This window comes from Oncorhynchus nerka, linkage group LG11, assembly GCF_034236695.1.
Source record: "Oncorhynchus nerka isolate Pitt River linkage group LG11, Oner_Uvic_2.0, whole genome shotgun sequence".
NCBI classification, from domain to species: Eukaryota; Metazoa; Chordata; class Actinopteri; order Salmoniformes; family Salmonidae; genus Oncorhynchus; species Oncorhynchus nerka.
The window spans coordinates 27,538,587-27,565,777 of record NC_088406.1 but is presented as its reverse complement, the minus strand read 5'-3'; the positions used below and the strand labels follow the sequence as shown (position 1 = coordinate 27,565,777).

Sequence of the window (27,191 nt, the reverse complement as noted above, 5' to 3'; positions counted from 1 at the left end):
TGTTCCAGGACCTGCGAGATCCCTGCACGCACGCACACACACACACACACACACACACACACACACTGAGGCCCACATCAGTAGGTGTAAAGAGAGCAGGAGCTGAAAAAAACGAACTCTCGGCAGACAAGTTGAGGCATCCTGCTAGAGCCAAGCCCAGCCTGAAAACAACTGGGGATAAAGACATACAGGCAGACTATTTATCAAGGGAAGCAGGTGAAACTGCAGGGAGGGAAAGATGTCAGGAGGAGAAGGAAGGAAAGTAGAGAGATGAAGACTGAAGTGCTGCTGGCTTGTTGCTCCTAAAGATGGCGGGTGATAAATGTGAGTGATGTTGACAGATTCCCTGGCTGCACTCGGCCATCCATTGTGTTGGACTGTGTGGCTAGTGCTGATGGGTAGTCCAACCATGGGTGGTGGTGGCCAAGGGGAGAGATGTGCTCTCTCCTTTGACCCTCTGGGTTTAAACCTTGATTCCTTTCTCTTCTCCTCCTCTCTCCCCTCCCCTCTTCTCTCTCCTCCCCTCTTCTCTCTCCTTTCTCTCCTCTCCTCTCTCCTATCTTCTCTCCCCTCCCCTCTTCTCTCTCCTCCCCTCTTCTCTCTCCTTTCTCTCCTCTCCTCTCTCCTATCTTCTCTCCCCTCCCCTCTTCTCTCTCTTCCCTCTTCTCTCTCCTATCTTCTCTCCCCTCCCCTCTTCTCTCTCTCCTATCTTCTCTCCCCTCCCCTCTTCTCTCTCTTCCCTCTTCTCTCTCCTATCTTCTCTTCTCTCCCTCCCCTCTCTCTCCTATCTTCTCTCCCCTCCCCTCTTCTCTCTCTTCCCCTCTTCTCTCTCCTATCTTCTCTCCCCTCCCCTCTTCTCTCTCTCCTATCTTCTCTCCACTCCCCTCTTCTCTCTCTCCTATCTTCTCTCTCCATTCCTCTCCTCTTCTCTTCCATTCCCTCTTCTCTCTCCTATCTTCTCTCTCCTCTTGTGTGTGAAAGTAAAAGTGTCAAAACTCATTGAGTGGCCTTGGGAAGGACAGGGCACAGGTAGTGACATTAGTGACAGGTGGTCCTCTGGACACGTCCCTACACGCCCCAACAAATGACTGCAGACTTGCAGCTCACGAGCTACACTACTCAACGCTGTTTTCAGACTGAAACTATGAATCTGGCCCTGACTAGTGTCTGAGAGGAGAGGAGGGGTATGAATGCTCTTGAGATTTGTGCTCTAAAATGCTTTCATATGTTGGTGATCTCTCTTCTCTCTTTTTCTCTCCTTCCAGATGGTCACAAGAACAAAGAAAATATTCGTAGGAGGATTATCAGCGAACACAGTAGTTGAAGATGTGAAGCAGTATTTTGAACAGTTTGGCAAGGTAAGGCTTATTTGGAAGTGATATCCTCTTCTTGTCCTGTGTTGTTCAGGGGCTGTGTGATTTCAAGGTGATGGACTCTATCGGATCTCACCAAGTCTCTAATAGAGATCTGTGGTGTGGAGGTGTAACGGACTAGAGGTCGACCGATTATGAATTTTCAACGCCGATACCGATTATTGGAGGACTAAAAGGCCGATGCCGATTAATCAGCCAATTTTGTTGTTGTTGTTGTAATAATGACAATTACAACAATACTGAATGAACACTTATTTTAACTTAATATAATACATTAATAAAATCAATTTAGCCTCAAATAAATAATGAAACATGTTCAATTTGGTTTAAATAATGCAAAAACAAAGTGTTGGAGAAGAAAGTAAAAGTGCAATATGTGCTATGTAAGAAAGCTAACGTTTCAGTTCCTTGCTCAGAACATGAGAACATATGAAAGCTGGTGGTTCCTTTTAACATGAGTCTTCAATATTCCCAGGTAAGAAGTTTTAGGTTGTAGTTATTATAGGAATTATAGGACTATTTCCCTCTATACCATTTGTATTTCATTAACCTTTGACTATTGGATGTTCTTATAGGCACTTACCTTGGCTTACTGCATTCGCGTAACAGGCAGTCTCCTTGTAGAGTGCAACGAGAGAGAGGCAGGTCGTTATTGCGTTGGACTAGTTAACTGTAAGGTTGCTAGTTTGGATCCCCCGAGCTGACAAGGTGAAAATCTGTCGTTCTGTCCCTGAACAAGGCAGTTCAGTTAACCCACCGTTCCTAGGCCGTCATTGAAAATAAGAATGTGTTCTTAACTGACTTGCCTAGTTAAATAAAGGTATAAAAAAAAAAAATACATATACATTTTTTAAATCGGCAAATCGGCGCCCAAAAATACAGATTTCCGATTGTCATGAAAACTTGAAATCGGCCCTAATTAATCGGCCATTCCGATGAATCGGTCGACCTCTAGTACAGACTCATTCCCTGGGATGTGTCTGGTTCCTACACTGGCTGTGGGGGTGTACGGATTCGTTCCCTGGGATGTGTCTGGTTCCTACACTGGCTGTGGGGGTGTACGGATTCGTTCCCTGGGATGTGTCTGGTTCCTACACTGGCTGTGGGGGTGTACGGATTCGTTCCCTGGGATGTGTCTGGTTCCTACACTGGCTGTGGGGGTGTACGGATTCGTTCCCTGGGATGTGTCTGGTTCCTACACTGGCTGTGGGGGTGTACGGATTCGTTCCCTGGGATGTGTCTGGTTCCTACACTGGCTGTGGAGGCTGGTTGTTTAGATGAGTCTCCCCATATACTGCTGCTGGTACCATCAGACCTGTTTCATCAGTTGTCAGGCATGTAGTGGGACTGATTCTATTGTCACTTCTAAAGTGTCCGTTTTAGCTTCTAGTTTGAGTATTCTCATAATTTTTCCAGAGATGTTGGGGACAGAGCAAGGGTTTGATTGAGTGGCCTGGGTTTTCCTGGCTCTCTAAGTCCTTGTTTGAATATTTAGAAAGTTCATCCTTCCTCCCTCCCTTCGTTGAAGTAGTCACTGATCCGACAGGACTGGATTTGTGAGAGCTCAAAACACAGGAGCTCTTGCTTTCACCTGTCCAATCGTGTTAGATCAGTGATTACTTTAAAGGCCCAGTGCAGTCAAAAACAGGATTTTTCTGTGTTTTATATATATTTCCACACTGAGGTTGGAATAATACTGTGAAATTATTCAAATGATGATAATGCCCTTTTAGTGTAAGAGCTGTTTGAAAAGACGGCTGAAATGTCAGGCTGTTCTGGTGACCAAATAAGAAAGATAGTTTCAAACCTCTCTGCCAATAACAGCTAGTTTTCAGTTTTCTCCTCCCCACTCAGACAGTCCGAGCAAAATTCTTGCTTGAGAAATGTCTCTTTGCTAAGAAGCTATTTTTCTTTCTTTTTGACCATTTGAATTGAAAAAATCACAGTAAAGTTGTTATTTGTTACCCAGAAGGGATTTGATATTGAGATAAATACGGCTGCATTGGGCCTTTCAGGAACGGGCCACATGGCTCCTGTCCTGGAAACCTCTCGAGCTCTCCTGGTTTAGAGGAGGCCCAATCAGACTGACTGACTGAGAGGGGCTGGATCCTGGGCCCACACCCCCCCTTCCCCGGGTCACCACACTGAACCCAGGGCCCCGTCTGTCTGCCCGCACTATTGCACCCTCTGTGTGTGTGTGTGTGTGTGTGTGTGTCAGTGAGGAGTCCATCTGAGTGAATAAACCAGTTAATTAGCCAGTGTCCTCTCAGAGAAATGAGAGCACACCTGTACCAAGCACAGCAGCTGTGTTTTGGAGGGAAGAAGTCAGAAGTGGAGGGATGAGAGGGAGGGAGGAGGGGGCTGGAAGTGAGTTGTCTGAAATGTAAACTCTGGGAATCCATTTGCAACCTGCTCTTGATGACTCACATGTCAGCACTACTGATACTGTGTGTGTGTGTGTGCGTGCGTGCGTGCGCCACGTGTGTTTATCAATGTCTGAGTGTGTGTTTTGTTTGGTGTGGATCCAGAATTAGCCAATTAGCAGAGTTCTGTTGGCTGTGTGTGTGTGTGCGTGCTTGCGTGCGCTTCATAGGGGTAGGAAGCAGGTGGCGTGGGGCACCAGGGTCATAGGATCTGTCTCCTCACAGACCGTGCTCTCCCAGACCTAGCAGGCTGGTGTGTGTACTACTATGACAGAGTGCTCTACCCAAGAGAGGCCTTTCCTGCCTGTTCAATGCGTCAGCCCCAAAGTGCATCTTAAGCAGATCTGTGACGGCCCAGGAGCCCATGGCCACAGGAAGCCACATGTACTGTACTGAATGAGTCTGTTTAAATGGACCAGGGACACTGCCACCTCTGTTGACATACAGCCGTCTGCCCTTCAGTGCTACACTATGTATCGTCTTAATACAGACCAGAGTGACTGTCTTTTCAGATATTATTTGCATATGGTACTAATTCATCTCCTTTCTCCGTCCTCCAAGAGTAGTGCTTTATCAGCTAGCTATACTTAGTGTTATATACATAATGCCATTTTCACACAGTCTTGACAAAGTGAACAATTCTCTCTCAGGAGTTTTACAGTTGAGACTAAACAAGATGGGGACAGCACAACGAGATGATTCATCATCATGATTATGCAATGGGGCGCTCTTAACCTCTACCCACTTCCCGACGTAATCTTACAAATTAGCAGAAAAAGGGGAGCCCAGTCAATCCCCCTCCCCCTTCCTCTATCCTGCCTTGTTTATACCCAGAGCAGGCTAATTAGCCAGGGTTGCTAATGCTTAGTCATACGTTTGTTATAATCGGTTTGGAGTTTGTCTTAAAACAAAGTCCACTTATCTGGCTGAGCTGCAACAACTCCTGCATTGGTTGTTGACCCCTCTCTGACCTCACCTTTCACCTGTCATCAGAGATACTGTACCTGGACTTTACATTGAGTCTAACTCAGTGTTTAGTTAATTTAGCCTGTCATGAACAACAGCCCTAACTATTATTTGTGGTTATAGGATGTTTTATCTTGATGTACTGTTCTAATGTGTGAACCTGACTTTATAGAAATGGAAAAATACTTTTCAAAGTAAATCTAGAATAACCTAAATCCAGCTAGAATTCACTCTGACTTTTAGCTCTGCCGCAAAAACATTCTCTGCACAGTACAGCAGAGCCACGGAAGCTAAACAGTGAGATAAAAGGTGAAATTTACTGAGGGATGAAAGAGGGATGTAGACTCCTCATCTCCATGGGTTACTGAGGGATGAAGTCTCTTCTCCAGGGGTTACTGAGGGATGAAGTCTCTTCTCCAGGGGTTACTGGGGGATGAAAGAGGGATGTAGACTCCTCATCTCCAGGGGTTACTGAGGGATGAAGACCACTCATCTCCAGGGGTTACTGAGGGATGAAGTCTCATCTCCAGGGGTTACTGAGGGATGAAAGAGGGATGTAGACTCCTCATCTCCAGGGGTTACTGAGGGATGAAGTCTCATCTCCAGGGGTTACTGAGGGATGAAGTCTCATCTCCAGGGGTTACTGAGGGATGAAAGAGGGATGTAGACTCCTCATCTCCAGGGGTTACTGAGGGATGAAGTCTCATCTCCAGAGGTTACTGAGGGATGAAGTCTCATCTCCAGGGGTTACTGAGGGATGAAGTCTCATCTCCAGGGGATACTGAGGGATGAAAGAGGGATGTAGACTCCATCTCCAGGGGTTACTGAGGGATGAAGTCTCATCTCCAGGGGTTACTGAGGGATGATAGAGGGATGTAGACTCCATCTCCAGGGGTTACTGAGGGATGAAAGTGGGACGCAGACTCCTCATCTCCAGGGGTAACTGAGGGATCAAGTCTCATCTCCAGGGGTTACTGAGGGATGATAGAGGGATGTAGACTCCATCTCCAGGGGTTACTGAGGGATGAAAGAGGGACGTAGACTCCTCATCTCCAGGGGTTACTGAGGGATGAAGTCTCATCTCCAGGGGTTACTGAGGGATGATAGAGGGATGTAGACTCCATCTTCAGGGGTTACTGAGGGAAGATAGAGGGATGTAGACTCCTCGTGTCCACGGGATTATATCTGTCATGATGCCCACCTCTGAGGCACCCAGAGCCTGTGTCTGTGTATTTGTCTGTGTGTATGTCTGTCTGCGTGTGTGTGCCTGCCTGCCTGTCTGTCTGTGTGTATGTCTGTCTGTGTGTGTTTGTCTGTCTGTGTGTGCCTTCTGTGTGTGCCTGCCTGTCTGTCTGTGTCTGTGTGTGTGTGTTTATCTGTCTGTCTGTCTGTCTGTCTGTCTGTCTGTCTGTCTGTCTGTCTGTCTGTCTGTCTGTCTGTCTGTCTGTCTGTCTGTCTGTGTGTCTGGTTGGCTGTCTGCCTGCCTGTCTGTTCATGTATGTCTGTGTGTGTGTGTGTGTGTGTGTGTGTGTGTGTGTGCGCGTGTGTGTCTGTCTATCTTTCTGTCTGTATCCGAGTGTCTCTGTGTCTGTCTCTTGGAGCTGTCTCACCCTTCTGTGTAATCACAGTGAAGTTGGAGCTGTCTCACCCCTCTGTGGAATCAGTGAAGTTGAAGCTGTCTCACCCCTCTGTGTAATCACAATGAAGTTGGAGCTGTCTCACCCCTCTGTGTAATCACAGTGAAGTTGGAGCTGTCTCACCCCTCTGTGCAATCACAGTGAGGTTGGAGCTGTCTCACCCCTCTGTGTAATCACAGTGAAGTTGGAGCTGTCTCACCCCTCTGTGTAATCACAGTGAAGTTGGAGCTGTCTCACCCCTCTGTGCAATCACAGTGAAATTGAAGCTGTCTCACCCCTCTGTGTAATCACAGTGAAGTTGAAGCTGTCCTGATTGGATCCTTGTTCTTATTCTACAGATGAATAGAAGGCAGAGGGCACAGACCAAAGACAACGTCCTCACACACCTTATACTGCCCAGGAAAGATTTGAAATGAATATATATTCAATTGGGCATTTTCATTTTTTGTCATAATAGTAATGATTTCTTTCAACTACATTTATTTGTGGGATTGTGTTGATTCTGTCTCTTGGAGGTGACAATGTCTTTGCTTCATCTACCTCACAGTCCCATAGTGTATCAACTTCCCTCCTTACCTGTACCTCGCTTAACCTAACCTGTTCACAGCTTTAATGAATGCTTCATCTACCTCACAGTCCCATAATGTATCACCTTCCCTCCTTACCTGTACCTCGCTTAACCTAACCTGTTCACAGCTTTAATGAATGCTTCATCTACCTCACAGTCCCATAGTGTATCACCTTCCCTCCTTACCTGTACCTCGCTTAACCTAACCTGTTCACAGCTTTAATGAATGCTTCATCTACCTCACAGTCCCATAGTGGAGACCTAGCAGCCTTTGTACTTAACCTGTTCACCACCTACTCCACTGGGCCACATGCCAGCCCGACAACACTTTGTTGTTTAGTCCAGGGCCTCCTACAGAACACGGCTGTGAATACCATTGTGGATTTGCCTCTAATACAAGGTTAATATGTCTGACTGGTTCACAGCACCAAGGAAGCGCTGCTTTGTTAGCTGCTGCGAGCTCCTCTATCAGTTTACTGTGTAAATGATGTGTAAAGCAGATTGGTTTGGTCCCCAACAGACTCCTCCTCTGCTCTGTTCCACTGTGCGGTTGCAGGGCTGCTCTGTGGTTTTAATCCTGGTGAAATCACCGATGATTACGGCTTGAGCCTCGAGAATAGAATGAAGAGAGTGAGAGAGCTAACGGAACCTGCTTTTTCACCAGAGAGAGAGAGAGCTAACGGAACCTGCTTTTTCACCAGAGAGAGAGAGAGAGCTAACGGAACCTGCTTTTTCACCAGAGAGAGAGAGAGCTAACGGAACCTGCTTTTTCACCAGAGAGAGAGAGAGAGCTAACGGAACCTGCTTTTTCACCAGAGAGAGAGAGCTAACGGAACCTGCTTTTTCACCAGAGAGAGAGAGAGCTAACGGAACCTGCTTTTTCACCAGAGAGAGAGAGAGAGCTAACGGAACCTGCTTTTTCACCAGAGAGAGAGAGAGCTAACGGAACCTGCTTTTTCACCAGAGAGAGAGAGAGAGAGCTAACGGAACCTGCTTTTTCACCAGAGAGAGAGAGAGAGCTAACGGAACCTGCTTTTTCACCAGAGAGAGAGAGAGAGCTAACGGAACCTGCTTTTTCACCAGAGAGAGAGAGAGAGAGCTAACGGAACCTGCTTTTTCACCAGAGAGAGAGAGAGAGCTAACGGAACCTGCTTTTTCACCAGAGAGAGAGAGAGAGCTAACGGAACCTGCTTTTTCACCAGAGAGAGAGAGAGAGCTAACGGAACCTGCTTTTTCACCAGAGAGAGAGAGAGCTAACGGAACCTGCTTTTTCACCAGAGAGAGAGAGAGCTAACGGAACCTGCTTTTTCACCAGAGAGAGAGAGAGAGAGCTAACGGAACCTGCTTTTTCACCAGAGAGAGAGAGACTAACGGAACCTGCTTTTTCACCAGAGAGAGAGAGCTAACGGAACCTGCTTTTTCACCAGAGAGAGAGAGCTAACGGAACCTGCTTTTTCACAAGAGAGAGAGAGAGCTAACGGAACCTGCTTTTTTTGCTTTTCACCAGAGAGAGAGAGAGAGAGCTAATGGAACCTGCTTTTTCACCAGAGAGAGAGAGCTAACGGAACCTGCTTTTTCACCAGAGAGAGAGAGAGAGCTAACGGAACCTGCTTTTCACCAGAGAGAGAGAGAGCTAACGGAACCTGCTTTTTCACCAGAGAGAGAGAGCTAACGGAACCTGCTTTTTCACCAGAGAGAGAGAGAGCTAACGGAACCTGCTTTTTCACCAGAGAGAGAGAGCTAACGGAACCTGCTTTTTCACCAGAGAGAGAGAGAGCTAACGGAACCTGCTTTTTCACAGAGAGAGAGAGAGAGCTAACGGAACCTGCTTTTTCACCAGAGAGAGAGAGAGAGCTAACGGAACCTGCTTTTTCACCAGAGAGAGAGAGAGAGAGCTAACGGAACCTGCTTTTTCACCAGAGAGAGAGAGAGCTAACGGAACCTGCTTTTTCACCAGAGAGAGAGAGAGAGCTAACGGAACCTGCTTTTTCACCAGAGAGAGAGAGAGAGCTAACGGAACCTGCTTTTTCACCAGAGAGAGAGAGAGCTAACGGAACCTGCTTTTTCACCAGAGAGAGAGAGAGAGAGAGAGCTAACGGAACCTGCTTTTTCACCAGAGAGAGAGAGAGAGAGCTAACGGAACCTGCTTTTTCACCAGAGAGAGAGAGAGCTAACGGAACCTGCTTTTTCACCAGAGAGAGAGAGAGCTAACGGAACCTGCTTTTTCACCAGAGAGAGAGAGAGAGCTAACGGAACCTGCTTTTTCACAAGAGAGAGAGAGAGAGAGCTAACGGAACCTGCTTTTTCACAAGAGAGAGAGAGAGAGAGCTAACGGAACCTGCTTTTTCACCAGAGAGAGAGAGAGAGAGCTAACGGAACCTGCTTTTTCACCAGAGAGAGAGAGAGAGAGAGCTAACGGAACCTGCTTTTTCACCAGAGAGAGAGAGAGAGCTAACGGAACCTGCTTTTTCACCAGAGAGAGAGAGAGAGCTAACGGAACCTGCTTTTTCACCAGAGAGAGAGAGAGAGAGCTAACGGAACCTGCTTTTTCACCAGAGAGAGAGAGAGAGCTAACGGAACCTGCTTTTTCACCAGAGAGAGAGAGAGAGAGCTAACGGAACCTGCTTTTTCACCAGAGAGAGAGAGAGCTAACGGAACCTGCTTTTTCACCAGAGAGAGAGAGAGCTAACGGAACCTGCTTTTTTCACCAGAGAGAGAGAGAGAGCTAACGGAACCTGCTTTTTCACCAGAGAGAGAGAGCTAACGGAACCTGCTTTTTCACCAGAGAGAGAGAGAGAGAGCTAACAGAACCTGCTTTTTCACCAGAGAGAGAGAGAGCTAACGGAACCTGCTTTTTCACCAGAGAGAGAGAGAGCTAACGGAACCTGCTTTTTCACCAGAGAGAGAGAGAGCTAACGGAACCTGCTTTTTCACCAGAGAGAGAGAGAGAGCTAACGGAACCTGCTTTTTCACCAGAGAGAGAGAGAGCTAACGGAACCTGCTTTTTCACAAGAGAGAGAGAGAGCTAACGGAACCTGCTTTTTCACCAGAGAGAGAGAGAGAGCTAACGGAACCTGCTTTTTCACCAGAGAGAGAGAGCTAACGGAACCTGCTTTTTCACAGAGAGAGAGAGAGAGCTAACGGAACCTGCTTTTTCACCAGAGAGAGAGAGAGAGAGCTAACGGAACCTGCTTTTTCACCAGAGAGAGAGAGAGAGCTAACGGAACCTGCTTTTTCACCAGAGAGAGAGAGAGCTAACGGAACCTGCTTTTTCACCAGAGAGAGAGAGAGAGCTAACGGAACCTGCTTTTTCACCAGAGAGAGAGAGAGAGAGCTAACGGAACCTGCTTTTTCACCAGAGAGAGAGAGAGAGCTAACGGAACCTGCTTTTTCACAAGAGAGAGAGAGAGAGCTAACGGAACCTTTTTTCACAGAGAGAGAGAGAGAGCTAACGGAACCTGCTTTTTCACCAGAGAGAGAGAGAGCTAACGGAACCTGCTTTTTCACAAGAGAGAGAGAGAGCTAACGGAACCTGCTTTTTCACCAGAGAGAGAGAGAGCTAACGGAACCTGCTTTTTCACCAGAGAGAGAGAGAGAGAGCTAACGGAACCTGCTTTTTCACCAGAGAGAGAGAGAGAGCTAACGGAACCTGCTTTTTCACCAGAGAGAGAGAGAGAGCTAACGGAACCTGCTTTTTCACCAGAGAGAGAGAGAGCTAACGGAACCTGCTTTTTCACCAGAGAGAGAGAGAGCTAACGGAACCTGCTTTTTCACAAGAAAGAGAGAGAGAGAGCTAACGGAACCTGCTTTTTCACCAGAGAGAGAGAGAGAGAGCTAACGGAACCTGCTTTTTCACAAGAGAGAGAGAGAGCTAACGGAACCTGCTTTTTCACCAGAGAGAGAGAGAGAGAGCTAACGGAACCTGCTTTTTCACCAGAGAGAGAGAGAGCTAACGGAACCTGCTTTTTCACCAGAGAGAGAGAGAGCTAACGGAACCTGCTTTTTCACCAGAGAGAGAAAGAGAGAGCGAACAAGACAAATTATTTCATATTCTCTGTGACCTTTGCTTGCTCTGCGTATTGGTAGTGTTTCCTGCAGTCAAGGGGGAAGATTTTTAAATGCCCACTTGGAAATAGGAAGTTATAATGCTGCCTCTTGGCGATGTTTTCTATTATAATTCAGGTCCCTTTTCTTGCCTACAAGGGTTCAGCCTATAGAGATGATTGGTCTTTCGATACCAGCTTCTCAGAGTCTATGTGCCATTCAGAGGGTGGGCACTCCACCTCGATTGTATCCCAGGTCTTAGGGGCAATGTCTTCCTAAATGTCAAACCCTAAGAGTCTATCTGTGGGTAGTGCATATGTGGCTCTGGTCAAAGGTAGTGCATATGTGGCTCTGGTCAAAGGTAGTGCATATGTGGCTCTGGTCAAAGGTAGTGCATATGTGGCTCTGTTCAAAGGTAGTGCATATGTGGCTCTGGTCAAAGGTAGTGCATATGTGGCTCTGGTCAAAGGTAGTGCATATGTGGCTCTGGTCAAAGGTAGTGCATATGTGGCTCTGTTCAAAGATAGTGCATATGTGGCTCTGGTCAAAGGTAGTGCATATGTGGCTCTGGTCAAAGGTAGTGCATATGTGGCTCTGGTCAAAGGTAGTGCATATGTGGCTCTGGTCAAAGGTAGTGCACTACCAAGGGAATAGGGTGTTCCATGCTTTTCATCAGATAATTCACCTTTCAATTAAATAGCCCTGACTAATGGCTTTCTCCTGAAAGTCCCTGAGCTCTGAGGTTATTTATCGCGTGAGGGTCTGTAGGTATTATGGATGTCATCAGGTTTGGGTCCCTCATGGTTTGTTATCAGCAATGATGACATTCACCAAATAGTCAAATTCACCACCTATCCACAAAAGTAATGCACTCTTGTTATTTGATGTCGATATACTAACCCATAGATCCCCTGGTCAGTGTGTTTCATGGTCCCACAGTCCTCACTATATGGTTTGGCGTCCATGTAAGGCTTTAGCCCAGTAAATCCTTCTAGAACATTTCCCCTAGGGTAAGACGGGATTGCCTCAGAAATAAGTCCTTGGGTCATTGGTATAAAGCACCTGTAGGCCCTCTGTTCTACTCAAATACCCAAGCTGTTTAAAGAAGATTGAGTGTGATTGAATAGATTGCTGGCACCCACTCACTTGACTAAATCTCATATAGATAGCAGGTGGGGAATGTGGAGTGAAGGAAGAGGTGGTGGTGCAGGGATTGGGAAGGAAGGAGGACAGCTGTTTGAAGCACACAAGGTAAACCATTCTCTGCTCTGAGATTGCCCACATTTTGAAGATTTTGTCAAAGGGATCTGCCAGAGTTTTGGATGAGCTCAACTTATCCGGCTTCCGCAGTGAGTCTCTTCCTGTCAGATAGCATTGGCTGGAATCGTCTGTCTCGCAGCTCCCTGAAGGAGAGAACAGATTACTATCGGCTCAGGCATGAAGTGTGCCAATTAAATGAGACGAGGCTCTATTAGGATTTAAAGAAACGGGGTTCTTCCTCAGAATGGAACGCAGCCATGGCATTTCCTCCTATACGCCAACACTACACCAAGCCCTGCCGAGACGGCCCCGGACTCCTAATAACCTTCCACTCGGGGGCCTATACCTGTGATCTTCAACCAGGGGAAGGAAGCTTCAAGACATCCAGGCTGAAATAAGCCTTCCCTGCCAAGGCTGCTCTGAACACCTACAACGCCTGGGACTTTGTCTTCCTCTGCTGCTGGTTGCCGGCGGTATGGAACTGCAGGTGTCTGGTTGTCTAGCGAAGCTGCAGAGAACCATTCAGTAAACACTGGCTTGAGTGACGGGCTCCATCTCAGGCTCCACTCGACCTCCAAAGTTGAGGCGAAACGTGATTATGGTGTCGTATTTCAAGCTATGGTGAGCAGTGAGAGAGTTGAGCATTCTGTTTCTCTCCTATGGTTGTGTATTTTACAGTTAGGATCGGACTAAGACTGTACAGAGATACCTGTGGTCGCCCCGAGTGGAGTAGCTAAGTAAAAATCGATATTTGAATGCTCAGCGTGAAAACAGACGAGACAAAAGGGAAAAGATGAAATGAAAATCATCGCACTAGGTTTCTTAAGACTAACACCCCCCCTCAACATACACACAATCTGATTGTATAGCTGCAACAGCATGAGTAGTACACACTGGCAGCCTGTGACAGCTCATTTAAAATAAAATAAAAAACACGTCTCCCATTGGGATAACTGCCACCCACTCAAAACACTTTGAAAACACACCGTAAATGGCCTTGTTTTTTTATCCTTCCCTCCCTACATCCCTCCCTGCTAGGTAGGGATTGTTTTTGTTCTCCTTCCCTCCCTACATCCCTCCCTGCTAGGTAGGGATTGTTTTTGTTCTCCTTCCCTCCCTATATCCCTCCCTGCTAGGTAGGGATTGTTTTTGTTCTCCTTCCCTCCCTACATCCCTCCCTGCTAGGTAGGGATTGTTTTTGTTCTCCTTCCCTCCCTACATCCCTCCCTGCTAGGTAGGGATTGTTTTTGTTCTCCTTCCCTCCCTACATCCCTCCCTGCTAGGTAGGGATTGTTTTTTATCCTTCCCTCCCTACATTCCTCCCTGCTAGGTAGGGATTGTTTTTTTATCCTTCTCTCCCTACATCCCTCCCTGCTAGGTAGGGATTGTTTTTGTTCTCCTTCCCTCCCTACATCCCTCCCTGCTAGGTAGATATTGTTTTTGTTCTCCTTCCCTCCCTACATCCCTCCCTGCTAGGTAGGGATTGTTTTTGTTCTCCTTCCCTCCCTACATCCCTCCCTGCTAGGTAGGGATTGTTTTTGTTCTCCTTCCTCCCTACATCCCTCCCTGCTAGGTAGGGATTGTTTTTGTTCTCCTTCCCTCCCTACATCCCTCCCTGCTAGGTAGGGATTGTTTTTGTTCTCCTTCCCTCCCTACATCCCTCCCTGCTAGGTAGGGATTGTTTTTGTTCTCCTTCCCTCCCTACATCCCTCCCTGCTAGGTAGGGATTGTTTTTGTTCTCCTTCTCTCCCTACATCCCTCCCTGCTAGGTAGGGATTGTTTTGTTCTCCTTCCCTCCCTACATCCCTCCCTGCTAGGTAGGGATTGTTTTTGTTCTCCTTCCCTCCCTACATCCCTCCCTGCTAGGTAGGGATTGTTTTTGTTCTCCTTCCCTCCCTACATCCCTCCCTGCTAGGTAGGGATTGTTTTTGTTCTCCTTCTCTCCCTACATCCCTCCCTGCTAGGTAGGGATTGTTTTTGTTCTCCTTCCCTCCCTACATCCCTCCCTGCTAGGTAGGGATTGTTTTTGTCTGTAGCTTGATGCAAAGGCTTAATGAAGCCTCAAAGGTATTGAACATCATATACAATTACTGTGCTTACACAGCGGAGAAGGAGTGTATAACACACACTTACTCACCCAGTGCAGCGCAGTGTGATGCTTCTCCAGAGCCCCAGCATTGGGACCGCTCCAGCACAGTGTGATGCTTCTCCAGAGCCCCAGCATTGGGACCGCTCCAGCACAGTGTGATGCTTCTCCAGAGCCCCAGCATTGGGACCGCTCCAGCACAGTGTGATGCTTCTCCAGAGCCCCAGCATTGGGACCGCTCCAGCACAGTCACGACTGAAAGAAGATGGAAGTTCACCATGAAACACTCACTGTCAACACCTTCTCTTTAGCCGGGTATAATTAATGTTAGCAACAACAGTGCTGGTCTGTTTTAATATTTAATATATCTGGGTTGGAGGACCGTGTGTGTGACAGTGACAGAAGGCTAGTCCAAAGTCTTAAAGATATGTTATTAAAGGTTTTGTGTCATTTCAGCCAGTAGTTTGGAAAGTTGCACTCACTAAAAAAAGTGTCCCCAATAATTGTGCACAATTGTGTGCAAATTCTTCCATTTCGTATGACATCATACGTCCTGCAAAAAACACAATAATAAATCAATATAAATGTTCCTGCAATTCGTATGATATGTTCTGAATTCCAATTCATTCAATACGTTAGGAAATAAATGTGCTCGTGCTTAGTATACCTTTCAATCTCTTTAAGCAACCAGAATGTGAGAAGTGGTCCATCCCTCACTGACTCTCGTCTCCTCTCTGCTTTCCATTCTTCATATACCCAGAGACTGTCATTGATAAACAGTTTGAGTCAGTGTACTTGAGGTACTGTGGATAGAGAGATTGCTGCATAGATTAAATGATGACATACTGCAGATGTATACAGGCTGCTAGATATATAGTAGATAAGACAACTTGGAAGCACAAGCGCACACACACGTACTGTCTTTGGTCTGCTGCTCCTGTACGTGCTGTATGTAAATGTATTTTGGTGAGCTCTCCTCTTAGTTGCTGTTCTCCCCATAGGAGTCAAGTGCACGAGGAAAGGGGTGAAGGACTCGCAGACTGGTGCACTAATTAACTGAAATGCCAACACATTACCTGGGTTTTAATGAACTTTCAAAACCAGAGCTCACTCCAAGGGGTGCCACTGCCGAGCAAAACTGTGCTGACACAGTACTGGCCGTCAGAGTGGAGCTTTAGAGGTGCAGCATACACAATGGGGAACGAACACTCAGGCTCCTACTCCCGCTGCTCTGAGGAGAATATTCCTGGGGTGGAGTGTAGAAGAGAAGCAAGGGCGACTAAGACAACCCTTGGCCCTCTGTGTTATGTCTGGGTCTGGGAACAAAGTGATGTAGTGAACGTAGAACTAACACAACCAGGGGGGGCTCTGACTGGCCACAATGCCACATCGAGCTTCAATGCCATACAGCACTCCTTCCGTGGCCTCCAACTACTCTTAAACGCGAGTAAAACCAAATGCATGCTTTTCAACCGATCGCTGCCTGCACCCGCATGCCCGACTAGCATCACCACCCTGGATGGTTCCGACCTTGAATATGTGGACATCTATAAGTACCTAGGTGTCTGGCTAGACTGCAAACTCTCCTTCCAGACTCACATCAAACATCTCCAATCGAAAATCAAATCAAGAGTCGGCTTTCTATTCCGCAACAAAGCCTCCTTCACTCACGCCGCCAAGCTTACCCTAGTAAAACTGACTATCCTACCGATCCTCGACTTCGGCGATGTCATCTACAAAATGGCTTCCAACACTCTACTCAGCAAACTGGATGCAGTCTATCACAGTGCCATCCGTTTTGTCACCAAAGCACCTTATACCACCCACCACTGCGACTTGTATGCTCTAGTCGGCTGGCCCTCGCTACATATTCGTCGCCAGACCCACTGGCTCCAGGTCATCTACAAGTCCATGCTAGGTAAAGCTCCGCCTTATCTCAGTTCACTGGTCACGATGGCAACACCCATCCGTAGCACGCGCTCCAGCAGGTGTATCTCACTGATCATCCCTAAAGCCAACACCTCATTTGGCCGCCTTTCGTTCCAGTACTCTGCTGCCTGTGACTGGAACGAACTGCAAAAATCGCTGAAGTTGGAGACTTTTATCTCCCTCACCAACTTCAAACATCAGCTATCCAAGCAGCTAACCGATCGCTGCAGCTGTACATAGTCTATTGGTAAATAGCCCACCCATTTTCACCTACCTCATTCCCATACTGTTTTTATACTGTTTAAAAAATATATATATATATTTACTTTTCTGCTCTTTTGCACACCAATATCTCTACCTGTACATGACCATCTGATCATTTATCACTCCAGTGTTAATCTGCAAAATTGTATTATTCGCCTACCTCCTCATGCCTTTTGCACACATTGTATATAGACTGCCCATTTTTTTTCTACTGTGTTATTGACTTGTTAATTGTTTACTCCATGTGTAACTCTGTGTTGTCTGTTCACACTGCTATGCTTTATCTTGGCCAGGTCGCAGTTGCAAATGAGAACTTGTTCTCAACTAGCCTACCTGGTTAAATAAAGGTGTTCTCAACTAGCCTACCTGGTTAAATAAAGGTGTTCTCAACTAGCCTACCTGGTTAAATAAAGGTGTTCTCAACTAGCCTACCTGGTTAAATAAAGGTGTTCTCAACTAGCCTACCTGGTTAAATAAAGGTGTTCTCAACTAGCCTACCTGGTTAAATAAAGGTGTTCTCAACTAGCCTACCTGGTTAAATAAAGGTGTTCTCAACTAGCCTACCTGGTTAAATAAAGGTGTTCTCAACTAGCCTACCTGGTTAAATAAAGGTGTTCTCAACTAGCCTACCTGGTTAAATAAAGGTGTTCTCAACTAGCCTACCTGGTTAAATAAAGGTGTTCTCAACTAGCCTACCTGGTTAAATAAAGGTGTTCTCAACTAGCCTACCTGGTTAAATAAAGGTGTTCTCAACTAGCCTACCTGGTTAAATAAAGGTGTTCTCAACTAGCCTACCTGGTTAAATAAAGGTGAAATACATTTTTATTTTTTATTTTTTTTAATCATTGTCACACACACAGCCAATCCACATCAGCCTCTGTGTTAATGCACATTTATAGGTAAACAATAAAATGTCAGGAAATGTGAAGGCCAGTTATTTCTGTTGCTATACCAATTAATGCAACACAGACGTATTGACATCAAATGACATCACACGCATGTATCCTTTTTTGGAAACGTATAATAGCAACTGTAGAGCAAATACTACTGTGCATCGAATGAAGATTTTTTACCCCTCTTTAAATGGAAATTTGTACATAGACAAGGTAAAGCATAAATGTAATTAGCTGCCTCTATCCCCTTCTGATATGTAATGAAAGGAGTGTGATAGAACACAGAATTCTACTTGCTCAGGCTATCCACCTCTGTTGAGTTATGAGCCAAGGAGCAGGCTTCTCCACCTCAGTACTGGCTCTGATCCCAGATACAACCCATTTAGATGTGATATGAAGAGATATCCACTGTCTATTAATACCACCATTATTTACAGAAGATTCTCTTTACTCTTTAAAAAGGAGGAGGCCCATTCTTCCTCCTTTATATTAGAGGTTCAGAATAAATATCACGTTCTGTATGTTCTCTCATTGCTTTCTCTTTTTCTTTTCTTATTGTTTCCAATTTTGCCATCTTGTAACTTACAATACAAAACAATATTGATGCTACAGCTCCTCACAATGTCATCTTGATTGTCCCTATTCTGACATCAATACAAAACAATACTGGTGCTACAGCTCCTCACAATGTCATCTTGATTGTCCCTATTCTGACATCAATACTGATGCTACAGCTCCTCACAATGTCATCTTGATTGTCCCTATTCTGACATCAATACAAAACAATACTGATGCTACAGCTCCTCACAATGTCATCTTGATTGTCCCTATTCTGACATCAATACTGATGCTACAGCTCCTCACAATGTCATCTTGATTGTCCCTATTCTGACATCAATACTGATGCTACAGCTCCTCACAATGTCATCTTGATTGTCCCTATTCTGACATCAATACAAAACAATACTGATGCTACAGCTCCTCACGATGTCATCTTGATTGTCCCTATTCTGACATCAATAATGATGCTACAGCTCCTCACAATGTCATCTTGATTGTCCCTATTCTGACATCAATAATGATGCTACAGTGCCTCAATGTCATCTTGATTATTTTTCCCATTCTGCCATCAATACAAAACAATAATGATGCTACAGCGCCTCAGAATGTCACCCTGATTTGTCATGCTATTGCCTTTTAAATCCAGGAACATAAAAGACAGATTGCAAGTTTACACAACAGGATTCTCCAGTTGATCAACCTGTCTCTCCGGCGTTCCTCGGGAAACAAACCTCAATGAAAGAGGGAATAATTAAACGGGAGGATGAAAAAGGAGAAGAAGAAAAAATGCCTGACAAGCTTTCTAATTTCCCCCAACAGCAGGTGGTTGTCATCCATCTGAGAGTAGTTACAGACAGCTGGCGATACTCCACTCCAAAGAGAGAGAGAGTGTGTGTGTGTGTGTGTGTGTGTGTGTGTGTGTGTGTGTGGGAGAACAGGTTGGCAGGAGTGCTGGTGGTCTCTGCACAGTGTCACTCTCTCACCCCCCTAATGATCACACATTGCCGCTCTGCCCTCTGAAGTTGGCACTGCCCACAGGTGTTTGACCTTTGACCCCCAGCCTGATGGCTAGCACTCAGAAGCCCCTGGCTTAGTGGAGTACCTCTGCCTGCCTGACAGTTATAAAAGATGACTGCTCAGAACAGAATAAAGATCACTCAGGCTTTTGTAATCCTTTGTAATCCTTTGTAGTCTCTGCCTTATGGCAAAGTGTGTTGTCTTAACTCAGATACAGCGACTGAGGGACTGGCGTAAAGTCTGAGAAACACCACCTGTTACAATGGGAAAAGTGTGACTAGATATAAAGGCAGGTTAACTGTAAACATTATGGACATGCAGTAAGACTACCTACATGGAGACTAAATAAATAAAGATACATTTCCCCTGCATCTCCTCCTCTCCAGACCTTTCATGTCTTTTGGCCCATGACTGTCTTCCTCTATGTCCATCCTATGGAACGACAGAGCTCTGTAGACAAACCAGCACCTGTCCATCTTTCTGTGTTCATGTGTCTGAGGGGTAAAAACTACATCGACACTAAGAGTGTCTGAACAGCGACTAAATCATTCGCAGCAGGAGGTGGCTGAGAACAAAGCAAAAGGCCCTTTCATTCCCCTCACCCCCACCTCACCCCCAACCTCTCCCCCCCCACCTCATCCCCCACCTCACCCCTCACCCCACCCCCACCTCACCCCCAACCTCTCCCCCCACCTCATCCCCCACCTCACCCCCACCTCACCCCTCACCTCACCCCCACCTCACCCCCAACCTCTCCCCCACCTCACCCCCCCCCCCCCACCTCACCCCTCACCTCACCCCCACCTCACCCCTCACCTCACCCCCAACCTCCCCCACCTCACCCCCCACCTCACCCCTCACCTCACCCCCAACCTCTCCCCCACCTCACCCCCACCTCTCCCCCACCTCACCCCCCCCACCCCCAACCTCTCCCCTCACCCCCCCACCTCTCCCCTCACCCCCAACCTCTCCCCTCACCCCCACCTCTCCCCTCACCCCCACCCCCCACCCCACACCTCTCCCCCCACCCCCCACCTCTCCCCCACCCCCCACCTCGCCCCTCACCCCCACCTCTCCCCCACCCCCACCTATCCCCTCACACCCCACCTCTCCCCACCTCACCCCCACCCACCACCTCTCCCCTCACCCCCACCTCTCCCCCACCCCCAACCTCTCCCCTCACCCCCCACCTCTCCCCCCACCCCCACCTCTCCCCTCACCCCCACCTCTCCCCTCACCCCACCTCTCCCCTTACCCCCACCTCTCCCCTCACCCCACCTCTCCCCTTACCCCCCACCTCTCCCCTCATCCCCCACCTCACCCCCACCTCTCCCCCACCTCTCCCCCACCTCTCCCCTCACCCCCACCTCTCCCCTCACCCCCCCACCTCTCCCCTCACCCCCCACCTCTCCCCTCACCCCCACCTTCTTATCAACTTCTTGCAACTTTGCCCTCTTACTCCATTTGTAGTATCTTACAAACATGTTTTTAAGCTGAACTTATTTTCCTAAAACATCCCTCTGGCAGGCCACCTTGGAAACAGCCACTGCAACTCCACTCTCTTTTTACCCGTGATTTGTAAGACCTCCTCTTCTCAACCCTCGCTCTCGTTTGGTCTGTTTGGGGCTCTCTAGCCAGAATATTCTGTGTTCTCTTGGGACTGGTTCAGCCAAGAAGATCTGTATGACTGGAACTTATCACCAGCACCACATCTCCCATTATCTTCTGAATCGATTCTACTAAAAGGCCCCAATGCATTTAGCTGTGTAACCACTGCACAGCTCATTTTGTTTTACAAGTTCCCTGATAATCACAAGCCGCTGGTAATTATCTTATTGAGTGAGCCCCCACTCTTTTCCTTGTGCGTGTGTGTAACCTTTGTGTGCATAGCATGTGCATGAGCATATCCAAGTGTGTGTGTGTGTGTGCTTGTGTTCTTCACAATGTTATGCTCCAAGGCCAGTGTGGAGCTAATTGTTTCTCTAATTTGCCAAATGCTTTGAATCTCCTCGTCCTCCTGCTGTTGGGAAATGGCCCTTTAATAATAAAGGCCAATTAGGTTAAAAGAGCTTTGCTACTTCCCCTGATGTGGCCAAAGCTTCATGTTTTCTCCCATTTATACCAAACTGGTATTTTAGGGCCCTTTGTAAAAATAAAAAAAACTCATTTTTCCCCCTCACAGTTTTCAGTCGAAGTCCAAGTTACGTATGTAGTTCTCCAGTTGGAGCTCAAACCTTACTAAACAGATTTCACTTTGCTTGTGTAGCACAAGAGATGCCTTTCTCCCCTCACGTCTCTTGTGGTGTGCAATGTGCACCATCCTGTTTAACAGAGTGTATGAGGAGGTCAATTGGAGAGTTTTTTTCTTGGCCAGGAATGTGACTTTGGCCCATGTTGTTTGTGAGCTGTGTTAAATGAGGCTGAGAGAGAGATCAGTGCCTGGTGCTCACATCAGGCTGGTCACTAGAAGCACGTAGATTTCAGACGTTTGAAAAGGTCCTCAGGACATCGATATATGCTGTACTCAGCGCTCGCTAAAAAAGATACAAAGTTATGCCACAGCAGTGGGCAACGCTCAGAGCCAGAGCACGCTGCTTAGACCAGGGGTTCCCAAACTTTCTTCCTCGGGCCCCCTTCCAGCATTGGGGAACGTCCCGGGCCCCCCCCCCTGCGCGTACACTTGCTCCAGGTCTATTTATATGGCCCAAGCACTGTTGATGACACACTGTTGATGATCACACCCCTCTTGTTGGTGGAGAGAATTTTGCAGTTTAAAGCTTATTTCCTGCAATTCTACACATTTTGTCATGGGGTACAAAGAACATTTAGCCGTTTTAAAGCAAATTTTCTTGCAATTCTATACATTTTACGACATCTAATATGTATTCATGTGATTTTTGAGTGACATAAAAATGACAGTATCTATGGGCTGAACAATGAAATAAAACATTAGCAGACATGGCCTAGTTGATCTGGACATTTCTGACAAGTTCTAAATAGCTCTTTAAGATATCCAATGACTGACATGTCAAGAGGAACTGATAATACACTACCTCATTTCCAAATTGTACCTTGTGCATTCTACTATTACAACTTTCAAGAGTATGTTCAAAAAAAGGGGGTTTCTTTATTTGTACTATTTTCTACATTGTAGAATAATAGTGAAGACATAAAAACTATGAAATAACACACATGGAATCATGTAGTAACCAAAAAAGTTGCTACAAAATATATTTGAGATTCTTCAAAGTAGCCACCCTTTGCCTTGATGACAGCTTTGCACACTCATTGCATTCTCCTAACCAGCTTCACCTGGAATGCTTTCCCAACAGTCTTGAAGGAGTTCCCAAATATGCTGAGCACTTCTTGGCTGCTTTTTGTTCACTCTACAGTCCAACTCATCCCAAACCATCTCAATTGGGTTGAGGTCGCGTGATTGTGGAGGCCAGGTCATCTGATGCAGCACTCCATCACTCTCCTTGGTCAAATAGCCCTTACACAGCCTGGAGGTGTGCTGTCCTATTGAAAAACAAATGATAACTCCACTAAGCGCAAACCAGATGGGATGGTGTATTGCTGCAGAATGCTGTGGTAGCCATGCTGGTTAAGTGTCCCTTGAATTCTAAATCAATCACTGACATTGTCATCAGCAAAGCACCATCACACCTCCTCCTCTATGCTTCACGGTTGGAACCACACACGGAGACCATCCGTTCACTTGCTCTGTGTCTCACAAAGACACGGCAGTTGGGACCAAAATCTTAAATTTGGACTCATCAGACCAAAGGACAAATGTACACTGGTCTAATGTCCATTGCTCATGTTTCTTGGCCCAAGCAAGTCTCTTCTTCTTATTGGTGTCCTTTAGTAGTAGTGTCTTTGCAGCAGTTCGACCATGCATCCCAGTGCTTGAGGCATCACTACAGACACCCTGGTTTGATTTCAGGCTGTATCACAACCGGCCGTGATTGGGAGTCCCATAGGGCGGCACACTATTGGCCCAGCGTCGTCCGGGTTTGCCTACTGTTTCCCGGTAAGCCGTCATTGTAAATAAGAATTTGTTCTTAACTGACTTGCCTAGTTAAATAAAAGTTCAATAAAACATTATTTTTTAATAAAGAAAGTAAGGTCTGATTCACTCAGTCTCCTCTGAACAGTTGATGTTGAGATGTGTCTGTTACTTGAACTCTGTGAAGAATTTATTTGGGCTGCAATTTCTGAGGCTCGTAACTCTAATGAACTTATCCTCTGCAGCAGAGGTAACTCTGGGTCTTACTTTCCTGTGGCGGTCCTCATAAGAGCCAGTTTCATCATAGTGCTTGATGGTTTTTGCGACTGCACTTGAAGAAATATTCAAAGTTCTTGAAATGTTCTGTATTGACTGACCTTCATGTCTTAAAGTAATGATGAACTGTCATTTCTCTTTGCTTATAAAATATAGAATATATTTTGATTTGTTTAACACTTTTTTGGTTACTTTGAATTTGAGTTACTTCAACTTTGACTTGTTTCTGTTTTAACCCTGTAATTACGTGGTTTTCATGGGTCAAAAATCGAAGTGAAACTATGAGTTCAAGTTGGTTCAGATGCCTCTGTGTGAGTCAGTCTGGATCTGTGTGTGAGTCAGTCTGGATCTGTGTGAGTCAGTCTGGATCTGTGTGTGAGTCAGTCTGGATATGTGTGTGAGTCAGTCTGGATCTGTGTGTGAGTCGGTCTGGATCTGTGTGTGAGTCAGTCTGGATATGTGTGTGAGTCAGTCTGGATCTGTGTGTGAGTCGGTCTGGATCTGTGTGTGAGTCAGTCTGGATCTGTGTGTGAGTCAGTCTGGATCTGTGTGTGAGTCGGTCTGGATCTGTGTGTGAGTCAATCTGGATCTGTGTGTGAGTCAGTCTGGATCTGTGTGTGAGTCGGTCTGGATCTGTGTGTGAGTCAGTCTGGATCTGTGTGTGAGTCAGTCTGGATCTGTGTGTGAGTCAGTCTGGATCTGTGTGTGAGTCGGTCTGGATCTGTGTGTGAGTCAGTTTGGATCTGTGTGAGTCAATCTGGATCTGTGTGTGAGTCAGTCTGGATCTGTGTGTGAGTCAGTCTGGATCTGTGTGTGAGTCAGTCTAGATCTGTGTGTGAGTCAGTCTGGATCTGTGTGTGAGTCAGTCTGGATCTGTGTGTGAGTCAGTCTGGATCTGTGTGTGAGTCAGTCTGGATCTGTGTGTGAGTCAGTCTGGATCTGTGTGTGAGTCAGTCTGGATATGTGTGTGAGTCAGTCTGGATCTGTGTGTGAGTCGGTCTGGATCTGTGTGTGAGTCAGTCTGGATCTGTGTGTGAGTCAGTCTGGATCTGTGTGTGAGTCATGAGTCAGTCTGGATCTGTGTGTGAGTCAGTCTGGATCTGTGTGTGAGTCAGTCTGGATCTGTGTGTGAGTCGGTCTGGATCTGTGTGTGAGTCAGTTTGGATCTGTGTGAGTCAATCTGGATCTGTGTGTGAGTCAGTCTGGATCTGTGTGTGAGTCGGTCTGGATCTGTGTGTGAGTCAGTCTGGATCTGTGTGTGAGTCGGTCTGGATCTGTGTGTGAGTCAATCTGGATCTGTGTGTGAGTCAGTCTGGATCTGTGTGTGAGTCAGTCTGGATCTGTGTGTGAGTCAGTCTGGATCTGTGTGTGAGTCAGTCTGGATCTGTGTGTGAGTCGGTCTGGATCTGTGTGTGAGTCAGTTTGGATCTGTGTGAGTCAATCTGGATCTGTGTGTGAGTCAGTCTGGATCTGTGTGTGAGTCAGTCTGGATCTGTGTGTGAGTCAGTCTAGATCTGTGTGTGAGTCAGTCTGGATCTGTGTGTGAGTCAGTCTGGATCTGTGTGTGAGTCAGTCTGGATCTGTGTGTGAGTCAGTCTGGATCTGTGTGTGAGTCAGTCTGGATCTGTGTGTGAGTCAGTCTGGATATGTGTGTGAGTCGGTCTGGATCTGTGTGTGAGTCAGTCTGGATCTGTGTGTGAGTCAGTCTGGATCTGTGTGTGAGTCATGAGTCAGTCTGGATCTGTGTGTGAGTCAGTCTGGATCTGTGTGTGAGTCAGTCTGGATCTGTGTGTGAGTCGGTCTGGATCTGTGTGTGAGTCGGTCTGGATCTGTGTGTGAGTCAGTTTGGATCTGTGTGAGTCAATCTGGATCTGTGTGTGAGTCAGTCTGGATCTGTGTGTGAGTCAGTCTGGATCTGTGTGTGAGTCGGTCTGGATCTGTGTGTGAGTCAGTTTGGATCTGTGTGAGTCAATCTGGATCTGTGTGTGAGTCAGTCTGGATCTGTGTGTGAGTCATGAGTCAGTCTGGATCTGTGTGTGAGTCAGTCTGGATCTGTGTGTGAGTCAGTCTGGATCTGTGTGTGAGTCGGTCTGGATCTGTGTGTGAGTCAGTTTGGATCTGTGTGAGTCAATCTGGATCTGTGTGTGAGTCAGTCTGGATCTGTGTGTGAGTCAGTCTGGATCTGTGTGTGAGTCAGTCTGGATCTGTGTGTGAGTCAGTCTAGATCTGTGTGTGAGTCAGTCTGGATCTGTGTGTGAGAAGGTCTGGATCTGTGTGTGAGTCGGTCTGGATCTGTGTGTGAGTCAGTCTGGATCTGTGTGTGAGTCAGTCTGGATCTGTGTGTGTACTGACATGCCCACCTAGGTCTCAGGAACGACACACTCCATTTGTTGTGGCGTTGGAGCGGCTGTGAGCCAGAGCCTCCTGTTCTGATGTGGCTGAGGCACCAGAGACACGCCAGAGAAGCATACACACACACACACGCTCACGCAAGCACACACACACACGCTCACGCAAGCACACACACACACGCTCACGCAAGCACACACACACATACACACACACACACGCTCACGCAAGCACACACACACACGCTCACGCAAGCACACACACACACGCTCACGCAAGCACACACACACGCTCACACAAGCACACACACACACGCTCACGCAAGCACACACACGCTCACGCAAGCACACACACACACACGCTCACTGTTTAGATTTATCCCTGTCAAAATTAAACAAAATAAGAATGCGTCACGACAAGGAATTTTAATAGGTACAAAATAATGTCAAGGACAAAAATAACAAAGCCATGCTCTGCTTGCTGCAAATGGAGATGATGACGGTCTTTCCATTTCTCCAGTCAGAGAGAGTAATAGTAATTGTGCAGGACTGCAGAGCTGGGCTGATCAGCTCACTAAGCCTGAATGTGACCTTTCATAAAGACACACTGCATATACATGTACCGCCTCGCATAGATCTCATTTCAAGCCTCTTTTATATTCTAATTTATTAACAATTTATGGGCACCCAGGGAAGAATTTTGAGACTGTGTTTTTGACGAGGCAGAGGCTCTCTCCCAGACACAGTCAGCATTTGAAGCATTAAACACAATGCCCTGTGTTACAGTGGGTCTGTTTGAGCGTGTGTTTTCCTGAGAGAGTTAGGGATGTGTTTCCGCCTCTGTGTCCACAGCTGTCTCTGAGAGAGGAAGGCTTTGGCAGACACTGTGTTCTTTCTTCCTCCCCATCACACCTGATTCCCTTTGACAAAGACCCTAATGGCTCAATATTTTTGTGTCTGCTCAAAGCAAGCGAAGACTAAATCCTGACTCCCCATCTGCCGCAGCTGTTCTCACCCCCAGTTTCTGACAGATTCACTTGGAAGTGTTTTAATTTGACGTCAGCATTTGGAGACCTTCTTCAAAACAAATTATTCCAAATGATGACAGAAAAACTCCAGAGAGCCTTGGCTGCTACCCTGTGGGGAGACGATGGCCATGTTAACCTCTTTGGAGAGTTGACCAGGCAATGTATGTGGTAGGGATAGCAAGAGAGGGAGAGAGAGGTAGCCGAGATTGAGCATCACTGCCTCGAGTCCATCTCACCTTGCAGTGTGAGCCAGCTGAGGCATTTGAATTGGAAAAGAGAAGAGTGGAGACTCAGATGGTCCTTATGTTGGAAGGCTGAGGACTGAATCAGAGACATTTCTAAGGCTTCGTGTTATACCTCCTCTCTGACCTTCAGTCTCACCACTTTCCTCTCCTCCATTGTTGAAGTGATACTTTTTCCAACAAGCCCAGAGTGAGTGTGGTTGCTCTCCCAGGAGTTAATATCCATTCACACTTTCAGAATGCTTCATTACACACCTTGACCTCACT

General features: G+C 46.7%; 1 protein-coding gene across 3 annotated transcripts in view; it reads left to right on the top strand.

Annotated features, from left to right (window-relative positions):
- Positions 1-27,191, top strand: part of LOC115136632 (RNA-binding protein Musashi homolog 2-like) — a 401,963-nt gene that overhangs the window by 109,546 nt on the left and 265,226 nt on the right. For all 3 annotated transcript variants that reach the window (XM_065024349.1, XM_065024348.1, XM_065024347.1), the window contains exon 6: positions 1,266-1,358. In XM_065024349.1, coding sequence (XP_064880421.1) covers positions 1,266-1,358 — 93 coding nt within the window. The remainder of the gene's footprint in view (positions 1-1,265; positions 1,359-27,191) is intronic.